This window comes from Pseudophryne corroboree, chromosome 2, assembly GCF_028390025.1.
Source record: "Pseudophryne corroboree isolate aPseCor3 chromosome 2, aPseCor3.hap2, whole genome shotgun sequence".
NCBI classification, from domain to species: Eukaryota; Metazoa; Chordata; class Amphibia; order Anura; family Myobatrachidae; genus Pseudophryne; species Pseudophryne corroboree.
This window is the reverse complement of record NC_086445.1, coordinates 919,111,519-919,126,324: the sequence shown is the minus strand read 5'-3', so window position 1 is coordinate 919,126,324 and position 14,806 is coordinate 919,111,519. Positions and strand designations below refer to the sequence as shown.

The window sequence follows — 14,806 nt, the reverse complement described above, 5'->3', positions numbered from 1 at the left end:
ATAACAGCAAGTCAGTTTTCCTGACTCCAGCCGTCCTGGAAACTATATTTTCAGGGCCCTGACAACATCTAGCAACTTGGAGTCCTCCAAGTCCCTAGTAGCCGCAGGTACCACAATAAGCTGGTTCAGGTGAAACACTGACACCACCTTAGGGAGAAACTGGGGATGAGTCCGCAGCTCTGCCCTGTCCGAATGGACAATCAGATATGGGCTTTTTTGAGACAAACGCCGCCAATTCTGACACTCGCCTGGCCGAGGCCAGGGCCAACAGCATGGTCACTTTCCCTGTGAGATATTTCAAATCCACAGATTTGAGCGGTTTAAACCAATGTGATTTTAGGAATCCCAGAACTACGTTGAGATCCCACAGTGCCACTGGAGGCACAAAAGGGGGTTGTATATGCAGTACTCCCTTGACAAACTTCTGGACTTCAGGAACTGAAGCCAATTCTTTCTGGAAGAAAATCGACAGGGCCGAAATTTGAACCTTAATGGACCCCAATTTGAGGCCCATAGACACTCCTGTTTGCAGGAAATGCAGGAAACGACCGAGTTGAAATTTCTTCATGGGGCCTTCCTGGCCTCACACCACGCAACATATTTTCGCCACATGTGGTGATAATGTTGTGCGGTCACCTCCTTCTTGGCTTTGACCAGGGCAGGAATGACCTCTTCCGGAATGCCTTTTTCCCTTAGGATCCGGCGTTCAACCGCCATGCCGTCAAACGCAGCCGCGGTAAGTCTTGGAACAGACATGGTACTTGCTGAAGCAAGTCCCTTCTTAGCGGCAGAGGCCATGAGTCCTCTGTGAGCATCTCTTGAAGTTCCGGGTACCAAGTCCTTCTTGGCCAATCCGTAGCCACGAGTATAGTTCTTACTCCTCTACGTCTTATAATTCTCAATACCTTGGGTATGAGAAGCAGAGGAGGGAAGACATACACCGACTGGTACACCCACGGTGTTACCAGAAACGTCCACAGCTATTGCCTGAGGGTCTTTTGACCTGGCGCAATACTTGTCCAGTTTTTTGTTCAGGCGGGACGCCATCATGTCCACCTTTGGTCTTTTCCAACGGTTCACAATCATGTGGAAGACTTCCCGATGAAGTCCCCACTCTCCCGGGTGGAGGTTGTGCCTGCTGAGGAAGTCTGCTTCCCAGTTGTCCACTCCCGGAATGAACACTGCTGACAGTGCTATCACATGATTTTCCGCCCAGCGAAAAATCCTTGCAGTTTCTGCCATTGCCCTCCTGCTTCTTGTGCCGCCCTGTCTGTTTACGTGGGCGACTGCCGTGATGTTGTCCCACTGGATCAATACCGGCTGACCTTGAAGCAGAGGTCTTGCTAAGCTTAGAGCATTGTAAATTGCCCTTAGCTCCAGTATATTTATGTGGAGAAAAATCTCCAGACTTGATCACACTCCCTGGAAATTTTTTCCCTGTGTGACTGCTCCCCAGCCTCTCAGGCTGGCCTCCGTGGTCACCAGCATCCAATCCTGAATGCCGAATCTGCGGCCCTCTAGAAGATGAGCACTCTGTAACCACCACAGGAGAGACACCCTTGTCCTTGGAGATAGGGTTATCCGCTGATGCATCTGAAAATGCGATCCGGACCATTTGTCCAGCAGATCCCACTGAAAAGTTCTTGCGTGGAATCTGCCGAATGGAATCGCTTCGTAATAAGCCACCATTTTTCCCAGGACTCTTGTGCAATGATGCACTGACACTTTTCCTGGTTTTAGGAGGTTCCTGACTAGCTCGGATAACTCCCTGGCTTTCTCCTCCGGGAGAAACACCTTTTTCTGGACTGTGTCCAGAACCATCCCTAGGAACAGCAGACGTGTCGTCGGAAACGGCTGTGATTTTGGATATTTAGAATCCACCCGTGCTGTCGTAGAACTACTTGAGATAGTGCTACTCCGACTTCCAACTGTTCTCTGGACCTTGCCCTTATCAGGAGATCGTCCAAGTAAGGGATAATTAAGACGCCTTTTCTTTGAAGAAGAATCATCATTTTGGCCATTACTTTGGTAAAGACCCGGGGTGCCGTGGACAATCCAAACGGCAGCGTCTGAAACTGATAGTGACAGTTCCGTACCACGAACCTGAGGTACCCTTGGTGAGAAGGGCAATTTGGGACATGGAGGTAAGCATCCTTGATGTCCAGGGACACCATATAGTCCCCTTCTTCCTGGTTCACTATCACTGCTCTGAGTGACTCCATCTTGATTTGAACCTTTGTATGTAAGTGTTCAAAGATTTCCCATTTAGAATAGGTCTCACCGAGCCGTCTGGCTTCAGTACCACAATATAGTGTGGAATAATACCCCTTTCCTTGTTGTAGGAGGGGTACTTTGATTATCACCTGCTGGGAATACAGCTTGTGAATTGTTTCCAATACTGCCTCCCTGTCGGAGGAAGACGTTGGTAAAGCAGACATCAGGAGCCTGCGAGGGGGAGACGTCTCAAATTTCCAGTCTGTACCCCTGGGATACTACTTGTAGGATCCAGGGGTCCACTTGCGAGTGAGCCCACTACGCGCTGAAACTCTTGAGATGACCCCCCACCGCACTTGAGTCCGCTTGTACGGCCCCAGCGTCATGCTGAGGACTTGGCAGAAGCTGTGGAGGGCTTCTGTTCCTGGGAATGGGCTGCCTGCTGCAGTCTTCTTCCCTTTCCTCTATCCCTGGGCAGATATGACTGGCCTTTTGCCCGCTTGCCCTTATGGGGACGAAAGGACTGAGGCTGAAAAGACGGTGTCTTTTTCTGCCGAGATGTGATTTGGGGTAAAAAAGGTGGATTTTCCAGCTGTTGCCGAGGCCACCAGGTCCGATGGACCGACCCCAAATAACTCCTCCCCTTTATACGGCAATACTTCCATGTGCCGTTTGGAATCTGCATCACCTGACCACTGTCGTGTCCATAAACATCTTCTGGCAGATATGGACATCGCACTTACTCTTGATGCCAGAGTGCAAATATCCCTCTGTGCATCTCGCATATATAGAAATGCATCCTTTAAATGCTCTATAGTCAATAAAATACTGTCCCTGTCAAGGGTATCAATATTTTCAGTCAGGGAATCCGACCAAGCCACCCCAGCGCTGCACATCCAGGCTGAGGCGATCGCTGGTCGCAGTATAACACCAGTATGTGTGTATATACCTTTTTAGGGTATTTTCCAGCCTCTCAGCTGGCTCCCTGAGGGCGGCCCTATCTGGAGACGGTACCGCCACTTGTTTTGATAAGCGTGTGAGCGCCTTATCCACCCTAAAGGGTGTTTCCCAACGCGCCCTAACTTCTGGCGGGAAAGGGTATACCGCCAATAATTTTCTATCGGGGGAAACCCACGCATCATCACACACTTCATTTAATTTATCTGATTCAGGAAAAACTACAGGTAGTTTTTTCACACCCCACATAATACCCTTCTTGTGGTACTTGTAGTATCAGAAATATGTAACACCTCCTTCATTGCCCTTAACATGTAACGTGTGGCCCTAAAGGAAAATACGTTTGTTTCTTCACCGTCGACACTGGAGTCAGTGTCCGTGTCTGTGTCTGTGTCGACCGACTGAGGTAAATGAGCGTTTTACAGCCCCTGACGGTGTTTGAGACGCCTGGACAGGTACTAATTTGTTTGCCGGCCGTCTCATGTCGTCAACCGACCTTGCAGCGTGTTGACATTATCACGTAATTCCTTAAATAAGCCATCCATTCCGGTGTCGACTCCCTAGAGAGTGACATCACCATTTCAGGCAATTGCTCCGCCTCCTCACCAACATCGTCCTCATACATGTCGACACACACGTACCGACACACAGCACACACACAGGGAATGCTCTGATAGAGGACAGGACCCCACTAGCCCTTTGGGTAGACAGAGGGAGAGTTTGCCAGCACACACCAAAAACGCTATAATTATACAGGGACAACCTTTATATAAGTGTTTTTCCCTTATAGCATTTTAATATATATATACATATCGCCAAATAAGTGCCCCCCCTCTCTGTTTTAACCCTGTTTCTGTAGTGCAGTGCAGGGGAGAGCCTGGGAGCCTTCCCACCAGCATTTCTGTGAGGGAAAATGGCGCTGTGTGCTGAGGAGAATAGGCCCCGCCCCCTTTTCGGCGGGCTTCTTCTCCCGTTTTTCTGAGACCTGGCAGGGGTTAAATACATCCATATAGCCCCCAGGGGCTATATGTGATGTATTTTTAGCCAGAATAAGGTACTATCATTGCTGCCCAGGGCGCCCCCCCCCCAGCGCCCTGCACCCTCAGTGACCGCTGCTATGAAGTGTGCTGACAACAATGGCGCACAGCTGCAGTGCTGTGCGCTACCTTATGAAGACTGAAGAGTCTTCTGCCGCCGTTTCTGGACCTCTTCACTTTTCGGCATCTGCAAGGGGGTCGGCGGCGCGGCTCCGGGACGAACCCCAGGGTGAGACCTGTGTTCCGACTCCCTCTGGAGCTAATGGTGTCCAGTAGCCTAAGAAGCCAATCCATCCTGCACGCAGGTGAGTTCACTTCTCTCCCCTAAGTCCCTCGTAGCAGTGAGCCTGTTGCCAGCAGGACTCACTGAAAATAAAAAACCTAACAAACTTTTACTCTAAGCAGCTCTTTAGGAGAGCCACCTAGATTGCACCCTTCTCGGCCGGGCACAAAAATCTAACTGAGGCTTGGAGGAGGGTCATAGGGGGAGGAGCCAGTGCACACCACCTGATCCTAAAGCTTTTACTTTTGTGCCCTGTCTCCTGCGGAGCCGCTATTCCCCATGGTCCTGACGGAGTCCCCAGCATCCACTTAGGACGTTAGAGAAAATAAGATTTTACTTACCGGTAAATCTATTTCTCGTAGTCCGTAGTGGATGCTGGGTGCCCATCCCAAGTGCGGATTGTCTGCAATACTTGTATATAGTAATTGTTTAACTAAAGGGTTATTGTTGAGCCATCTGTTGAGAGGCTCAGTTATTGTTCATACTGTTAACTGGGTATAGTATCACGAGTTATACGGTGTGATTGGTGTGGCTGGTATGAGTCTTACCCGGGATTCAAAATCCTTCCTTATTGTGTCAGCTCTTCCGGGCACAGTATCCTAACTGAGGTCTGGAGGAGGGTCATAGAGGGAGGAGCCAGTGCACACCAGGTAGTCCTAAAGCTTTCTTTAGTTGTGCCCAGTCTCCTGCGGAGCCGCTATTCCCCATGGTCCTTACGGAGTCCCAGCATCCACTACGGACTACGAGAAATAGATTTACCGGTGAGTAAAATCTTATTATATGTATATATATATAGTATATATATATATATATATATATATATATATACACATATATATACACATGTGTGTGTGTATATGTGTAAATTTCATCTATCTATATTTACTACATTTTTAAAGTCACCCTCTGTTTTAAAGGGGGTCATATTTGGTGGGGGGAGGGCAGAGATATCGGTGTACCTGGCCTCAAGATTTCTGTTGCCGGCCCTGACACAGAGAGACCCACCCATGCTACCTCCATGCACGGAGATTCTCACACACACAAAAAAAGAAGTTAAACAAAAACTTATCAAATTGTTACTGAAGGCTATTAGAACAAGAATCAATCTCTTGCAAAAACTCACTTGGTATGGGAATAAAATCCTTTTCTGTAAACTCAGCCTGGGATTAAAGTGACATACTGTACAGTGCGAGTTCCTGACATCAGATTCTGAATGGTGCCTGAGGTTTCATACCTGCATCCAGTGTGATTATCATAGATGCTGGGACTGGTGATGTACAGCAAAGTGGACTATTTTCTTTCCATTCCTGAACCCTGCTTCCACTATAGTGGCTAATCCTAATTTACGGAAAATCTTGATATCTCTTTATGATGCTACATTGATACTACACGGACAGACGTTCTCAGCTCTGTCCAGTTCAACTAGTGGTTATCGCTATTTTTTGTACATTCTGACACACTTATTGATTTTTATCATTTGCAATTGCATTTGAAACTAAGGAAGGATGTCCCTGTAATATTACATAACAGGCTTAACTTGTCTACTTGCCTGGTGGTCATGGTCCATCTATTCTATTTGACACATCTAGATTCTGCTACATCTTTCGCAGACATCATATCTGTTTCAAATTGTACTAGTACTACAGAGATTATCCCCTGATGAAGTTGCATGTGGAGACAAAACGCATATCGTAAAGAAACGGTAAGATCCGGTGTGAGGATTTACAATTGAGAACTTGTACCCCCAGAATACGGTTGAAAACATTGGCCTCAAGAGTGAGAATCTTATAGTTATTGTCGCAAATGTGTGTTGTATATGTTATTTCTGACATATTGTAAACTACCATGTTTTAATCAATGTGAAGATTTCCAATTACGGAACATTGTATGAAAAGCAATTTTATTGGGTGTTTTTTTTATGTTATTGAGAATTGCCTAGGGTTGATACATTGATAAATAGTAATTAAATTCAAATGGCCATTCAACAGGATTGTTCCCAGACTATAGTATATTTTAAGTTTGTAATGCTACCTTGAGCACCCTCCCAGTATATATTTTGGATATCTCTTTATATACATGATATATTACATATATATGATATAACATTTTGTGGGTTTGTTAAAGTCACTAATTACTTGGAGCATTGTCAAGATAATTACAGAAGCTCATTAATGTCTCTCATAGGAATTTAAATATATATTATTTTGTATATGTTAGAAGGTGGAAAAATCATATGGAATCAAATAGTATTCCCTGCAAACATGAATATTGTATCATGTAAGAACCTATATGTATGCTGATGGTGGTCTTTGCTATACTTCAAATTAAGCATGGCATCACGTATCATTTGTATCATCCAAGTATTTAAAAAAGTTAATGAGGCAAATGTTCTGATTTCATCCCATCTGTGTATAGAGTTAATGTTGTTTACACACAATGGGGGAAATTCAAATGGGCTCAGTTTTCGGCTCTGAAAACCCTGCATCGCGAGAAAAAATAAAATACTTACCCCTCAGGTGGGCTCAGCAGCTAATGGTGATCTCCCTTCCATTTTTGCACTGGGGAGGGGGCTGCTGGAAGCTCTGGGGCTGCTGGGAGATGTAGTTCTCCGAGCTGCTGCCTTTGGGGGGGATCACACACATGGGGGGGGGGAATCACACATATGGGGGGCACACATATGCACACACATACTTACATACACTTACACAAATTACTACACTCACCACTGCTGGTGAATCTGGATCCTGATGTTGGAGGTGAAGACACCACTTAAAATTACAGACTAATTAAGCTAACTGGAAATTTCCTATTGCTTAATTAGTTATCAAGAGGGTATTAACCAAGTCCCCGTGATTTTTCCTAAAAATAACGAATTTAAGAAAAATCAGACTTGCTTTACAGGTGCATGTCCTTTAATTGAATAGCGAAACCCTGCAACTGCAGGAAAAACCAAGGCACAGCCCTGCAACACAGCCAATGACCGATAGATCTAAAGATATATTGGCGCATCTTGCTGCTTGTTGCAGGGACTGCCAGTGACTGACATCTCGACTGGGTGAACACATTTACATGCCCACACACTTGTGACATCAGGCATGACACATCAGGCGGACGATTGGTAAATGTGTATGCACTTACCATCGTCAGATAGGTCGGCCGATCCATTGGCCAGATATGTACCCAGCATAACTGTTCATCTGGACAAACCATGTTGCACTGCAAGGGGTGCAAATACATTTATTTATTTTCGCCACGCAGTGTAAATTCTAATTACTGGCTCTTTTGTATGTAACCCACAAATGTTGGACAGCTTTAGTTTTACATTGCAATTAAGATTTTAGTTTGGACATGTTCCTTTAGGTGCAAACTTTCAGGCTTTGGTGGTCATTCCGAGTTGATCGCTCGCTAGCAGTTTTTAGCAGCCGTGCAAACACTATGCCGCCTCCCACTGGGAGTGTATTTTAGCTTAGCAGAAGTGCGAATGAAATGAGCGGCTGCAAAGTTTTTTTGTGCAGTTTTAGAGTAGCTCAATACCTACTCAGCGCTTGCGATTACTTGAAAACGGTCATTTGACATGCAGAAACGCCCACTTCATGTCAATCACTCTGCGACCAGCAGTGCAACTCAAATGCTTCGCTAGATCTTGTGTGAATAGTACGTTGCGCGTGCGCATTGCGCCGCATACGCATGCGCAGAAGTGCCATTTTTTTGCCTCATCGCTGCACAGCGAATGAATGCAGCTAGCGATAAACTCGGAACAACCACCTTTGTTCCCAACTCAGCCTCAATATATTGTTAATAACCTTCTATTCCTAAATATATAGAAAACAGTATATCAAATTTCTTTATAAACCAAGACCAAATTTGCCTACCTTCATTTTGCTATATACACTGGTAAGTGGTCTGATTGGGTGATGCCGGTGGTCCCCAATAGTGCCACACAGGCCGCAGATAACCTCCTGGTCTTGCTCGCAGTATAGGCTCAGTGGGTTATTGTGATTAGGACAGGTCTCTGATCCAGCTTGCTCCTCACTCAGCATCTTTAGTGTCTCAATAAGGCGCTTTAGTGTAACATTGGGGGGAGAAGAACTGTAGTCCACTTCCTGCCGACACACGGGGCACAACAGTAGTATATCAGATTGCTTCATAAGCCCCCATAAGCAGTCCCTACAGTAGGAGTGTCCACACTGCAGCATAGCAGGGTCTTTAAACATCTCCAGACAGATTGGACATGTCAACTGGTTCTCCAGTATAGGGAATCTTAAATTACAAGCCATCCCTCTCAAAATGGACCTGCAATAGAACACCACAAGCAGACCTTGTTATTTCTTGGGCTTCTAAGAAAAATTTACCATAACAAACTTGGTGGAAAACAAATAAACTATGATTACAGACATAAAATTCATACAATATGTACAGCAATAAGTTTTGGAATCCCTCATAGTGGCTGAGAGTCTTATCTGCATACTACGGTATGGAATGTTCTCACAACAGAACACTGTGTACAGTACAGCAAAGTCGTTTCCTGTGGCAGAGAATATCAGTACACATCTGTGACGGGTTCAGTATGATTTACCGACGGACACAATACCGATGGTCATAATCCCGACAGCCACTGACCAACAGTCAAAATACTGACACCATCAAAATATCGACATTCATTATGTTCAAAATGTCGACATAGTCAGAATACTGACATTTGAAATGCCGACAATTCAGAATACTGACGTGAGTTTTTCTAGGTTTTTTGGTGTAAATGTCGACATAGGTCGACATGGACACTGTGTGAATGTACCGCGTCCCCTCGCATGGCATGCTGTGCTTGACATGCTTCGGGCACGGTGCCTCGCTGTGCTCGGCACACTATTATATTCAGCCTCCAGGTCCACTGGGATGGTAAAGTATGAACAAGTCTGTTTTGGGGCATAAATTCCTTAAAAACGCATGTCGGCATTTTGATATGTCGGTATTTCAAATGTTGGTATTCTGACCATGTTGGCATTTTGAACATGCCGGTATAATGAATGTCGGTATTTTGATCGTGTCGGTCAATGGCTTTCGGGATTATGACCGCTGGTATTTCTCTGTCTGTAAATCAACTGCTACCCATCTGTGAGAACCCCATTAAGTTGAGGAACGATGTGAAATGTATGGGCTATCACTAAATACAGTTATTAAAAAAACTGGTGGGACACTAAAATTCACAGAGATACACAGGAATCCCTCACGCAGAGGAAATGGAGTGGTGGAGTGATACGGAGCAAAGTGTGTGATGTGTCTCTCTGAGGAGAGGGGGGAGCGATATAGTTTCAGAGTGATTTGTCCTGTCAGAACTCCTGAGGGAGCAGGCAAGAGTGGTCCTGTGGGAGCACAGTGTAAAGAACAGAGCTGCGCTGGAGGGAGCTTACCTTTTACTTCTGAAACGAGATTGTATCACCACATGTACTCAGTACATACACAAATACAATACAAATATGAAAATAGGTGTTTGGGCAATTACAGTGCGCTGAATCTGTGTGTAAGGGGAACTGACCAATACACGAGACTGTAACCTATCAATTTACTAGAAATCAATTGCCAATACACTGGTCAACCTGACTAACTTGCTTTCATGGTATCCAAGTATTCAGTCACAAGTGTTTAGGCTTTTCCCAAACGCTTTTCCCAAATGCTGGAATAATCTTACACACCCCACCAGCCTTCAATCGTGTCCCTAAAGCCAGGAGCAGATTTAGGGATAGGGGTGAGGCACAGCAGAAATGCCCCCCCCCCCTTCCCTCGCCTAATTTTATTATTATTATTGGTTGGTTACAAGCCCTCATTTGATGGTTTTCCAATTTAATACAATAATAAAAAAGCAACTAACTGTGACTATTTATTATGTATACATTTTTAGGACAGCTTACAGGGGCAGTATGTGCATGTCCTACCCATTTACATTTAATTCAAGATGGCATATGGCACAGTACAGTGGAAATAGTTTGTAGTTACTGCTACTTTTTGGGCTGACAGTACCAACACGAGCATCCAAATTCTGTCTCCAAACAAGTGCCACCCCTAGGCACGTGCCTAATGGGTAATTCGCCACTGCTTAACACTGCTGTCTTCATTAAAGTCTACCACCCCTTGTCCTACTGGGCAACCCCTGGACTCTACAACGTGGATATGGTCGTTAGGTCGACACAACATAGGTCGACAGTCATTAGGTCGACCACTGAAGGTCGACATGCATTAGGACGACAGGTACAATAGGTCGACATGGTCATTAAGGCGACATGTACTAATTCAACAGGTCAAAATGTCGAGTTTTTCATTTTTTTCCCAATTTATTTGACTTTTTCATACTTTACGATCCACGTGGACTACAATTGGGAATGGTATCCCGTGCCGAATGCAGTGGTAGCGGAGCGAGGCACCTTTTTGCTCGCCATGCAAGGGGACACGGTGCACTAATTGGGGATCCCCGCCACTTTCCAAAGAAAACGACACCAAAAATTTTCCACAAACCCATGTCGACCTTTTGACTTGTCGACGTAGCACATGTCGACCTAATGACCATGTGGACCTAGTGCCTCTGTCGACCTTCAGTGGTCGACCTAATGCCTGTCGACCTAAGTTGAGTCGACCCAATGACCCATACCCCTACAACGGATTCCCATAAGCTGGGCATACACGGGCAGAAATAATTCCTCTCACACCAACATACATTTTATCTAACAGCCTCACCCCCAGCAGATGTCATGGGAATATACCTCCAAATATCTCACAGTGTGTGGTCACAGGACAGTTCCCCGCGCCTCACCAGTGAAAGAACAGGGGAAATATTTTACTTGTAACTTCAAAATATCACATCGGCCGGACACGCTGGATGATTCTGCATGTCCAACTGATTGATATTTGCGGACCAGTCGCACACATTCACTGTACAATTAGCAGGGCAATCCGCCGGTATTGGGTGGATAGGCCATATAATTGTATATATTGTATATCTAGTATTACCTGTTCATCCGTACATTATAAATTCTCCCTCTCCCTTCTGTTTTCTCTATGTAATCATGTAATCTGAGCACTGCAATTATGTATATAGAAACAGCTGTGTGCTCATGTCAAAATTTGTATAATGTCAGTTTCGAACTCCTGCAGACTCTACAGAGATTGAAGTCTAAAGTGAAATGCCCCAAATCAAGATTATATTCACAGCATAATGATAAATATAGGATACGTCCTCCATATAGTTGTAACTTTTCTGTACAATGCTTCTGTAAATGAAAACTATTATTCTTAAGAACCATATGACATACCTGCAGCTTTATCAAGGAGCAGCCAGCACGTTGTGTGGAAATGTGCGCAGCATACCTGTGTGTTCTGCCTCCTTATCTGCTAGTCATGTGAGGTGGGTGCAGTGGATGTGTTTCATGTATGTGTAATTAGAAGTGGTGAGGAGGTACTGTGAGAAGCAATCAGATTGGAGCACACCAACCAAATATTAACAGAGCCGCAACATAAGAAGCCAAACACGTTTTCTGTAACTGGTACCCGTATTACCAGTGGCATGCTTCATCTGCGGATAGTGCAGCCAGGGTTGGACTGGCCCACAGTGGTACAGGGGAAACCACCGGTGGGCCCTACTGCCTGGGGGCCCACCCCCTCCTCTAGGGATCAGGTTCCAGACTGTGCAGTTACTAATCTAGTACATTATATTGCATGCACTACAGTATTTACTGTATATATTTTTCTAGGGGACCAAGACTTGCAAAATGGTTAGGTAAACCAATGTGGTGGCTGGGCACACCCCCTCTAGAGACTGACCACACCCCTAAACATGGGCCCCTACCACTACATTTCCCCGGTGGGCCCTACAATCCCCAGTCCGACACTGAGTGCAGCCAAGGAGAACTCTCTAAAACCAGAAAAGCTGTTAGAGATAACAGTACTCCAGTTTTAGTACAATTATCATATCATTTTGGGCTGTTGATTGTAGATGACTGTAGATTGTAGACAGTTGCATAGGTCATCCAAGCAGCTGCCATCAACAGTGTCAATTAAATTTGAAATGGTCTCTCCAAATCTTTAACATTATCAGAATATATAACAGACTGTACAGCAGTAGAAGCTATTGGTGCGTTGGAAGTAAAATAGGCACAAGTTGGTTCCAGGAAAAGCAAATGTGGATTATTTTATCACACAGGCATAGCAGAGTTGGTGGCAGAGCTTTAGCCTCAGCACCCAGAGCCAAGGCCTCTTCCCCTACATAAACAAGATCCTCCCCCTGTTGCCCTGTCAAAGTGACAGTGGCAGCAGGTGCACCACTTTCTCAGCAGGTATATTTTTCCCTGTCTATAAGATAGGAATAAACAGACACCCAACTGACTTTTCAAACATTTGAATATCCCCCTATAAGTGCACACATAATGTAACAAAAGTGTTGCTTTAGTTCAGGGGTGGAGATCCTTTGGCCCTCCAGCCAGGCCCGCCATCAAAGGGGGTCGGTGGGGACTCCAGTCCCGGGCTTGGACTGAAATGGGGCCCGCGTGGCAGCATTCAGGTTCAGGGCCATGTCATCTGCCTGCCTGCGCACCGGCAGCTTCAGAAGGACAGAGCCGCGGCGCTATTCTTACTACAATGCTGGCCGTGAGCCAATCGGAGCTCATGGACCGGCAGCTAATCAGGAGCTGCCAAATTCGTCAGCTCCTGATTGGCTCACGGCCGGCTCTGAGTCTCTAGTAATATTAAGAATAGCGCCGCGGCTCCGTCCTCTGTCCCCCCGTGCTGTGGCTGACTGTCGGTGCGCAGGCAGCTGGCCATGTCCCCGATTCTCAATGCATTCTCTCGGGCCCACTCAAAGTGTAAGTTTGGGGAATGCAGGAGGGGCAATGGGGCAGTGTTTGTGGTGGGGGGCCCTGCTTCATTTGTCAGTCCTGGGCCCCATCATTTCTGATGGCAGCCTTGCCTCCAGATGTTGTTGAACTACACATACCAGGATGCCTTGCTACAGTTTTTCTATTTGGCCATGCTAAACCTGTTGCAGGGCATGCTGGGATGTGTAGTTCAACAACAGCTGGAGGGCCGAAGGTTCCCCATCCCTGCTTTAGTTTAAATATCATGTGAAAATGTTGTCCACAATTCAAGAGCAAGGAGGCAATTTCAGTAGGAGGAAAGTCACAATACTGTACATAACTGTTTAGTGATGTGCACCGGACATTTTTCGGGTTTTGTGTTTTGGTTTTGGATTCGGTTCCGCGGCCGTGTTTTGGATTCGGACGCGTTTTGGCAAAGCCTCCCTGAAAAATTTTTGTCGGATTCGGGTGTGTTTTGGATTCGGGTGTTTTTTTACAAAAACCCCTCAAAAACAGCTTAAATCATATAATTTGGGGGTCATTTTGATCCCACAGTATTATTAACCTCAATAACCATAATTTCCACTCATTTCCAGTCTATTCTGAACACCTCACAATATAATTTTTAGTCCTAAAATTTGCACCAAGGTCGCTGGATGACTAAGCTAAGCGACCCAAGTGGCCGACACAAACACCTGGCCCATCTAGGAGTAGCACTGCAGTGTCAGACAGGATGGCACTTAAAAAAAATAGTCCCCAAACAGCACATGATGCAAAGAAAAAAAGAGGTGCAATGAGGTAGCTGTGTTACTAAGCTAAGCGACCCAAGTGGCCGACACAAACACCTGGCCCATCTAGGAGTGGCACTGCAGTGTCAGACAGGATGGCAGATTAAAAAAATTGTCCCCAAACAGCACATGATGCAAAGAAAAAAAGAGGCGCAATGAGGTAGCTGTGTGACTAAGCTAAGCGACCCAAGTGGCCGACACAAACACCTGGCCCATCTAGGAGTGGCACTGCAGTCTCAGACAGGATGCCAGATTAAAAAAAATTGTCCCCAAACAGCACATGATGCAAAGAAAAAAAGAGGCGCAATGAGGTAGCTGTGTGACTAAGCTAAGCGACCCAAGTGGCCGACACAAACACCTGGCCCATCTAGGAGTGGCACTGCAGTGTCAGACAGGATGGCAGATTAAAAAAATAGTCCCCAAACAGCACATGATGCAAAGAAAAAAAGAGGCGCAATGAGGTAGCTGTGTGACTAAGCTAAGCGACACAAGTGGCCGACACAAACACCTGGCCCATCTAGGAGTGGCACTGCAGTGTCAGGCAGGATGGCACTTCAAAAAAATAGTCCCCAAACAGCACATGATGCAAAGAAAAATGAAAGAAAAAAGAGGTGCAACATGGAATTGTCCTTGGGCCCTCCCACCTACCCTTATGTTGTATAAACAGGACATGCACACTTTAACAAACCC

General features: G+C 45.7%; 1 protein-coding gene across 2 annotated transcripts in view; it reads right to left on the bottom strand.

The window, feature by feature from the left end:
* Positions 1–14,806, bottom strand: part of TRIM50 (tripartite motif containing 50) — an 81,230-nt gene that overhangs the window by 44,343 nt on the left and 22,081 nt on the right. For both annotated transcript variants that reach the window (XM_063956146.1, XM_063956147.1), the window contains one exon: positions 8,364–8,784. In XM_063956146.1, the coding sequence (XP_063812216.1) occupies positions 8,364–8,768 (405 nt within the window). In that variant the 5' untranslated portion in view covers positions 8,769–8,784. The remainder of the gene's footprint in view (positions 1–8,363; positions 8,785–14,806) is intronic.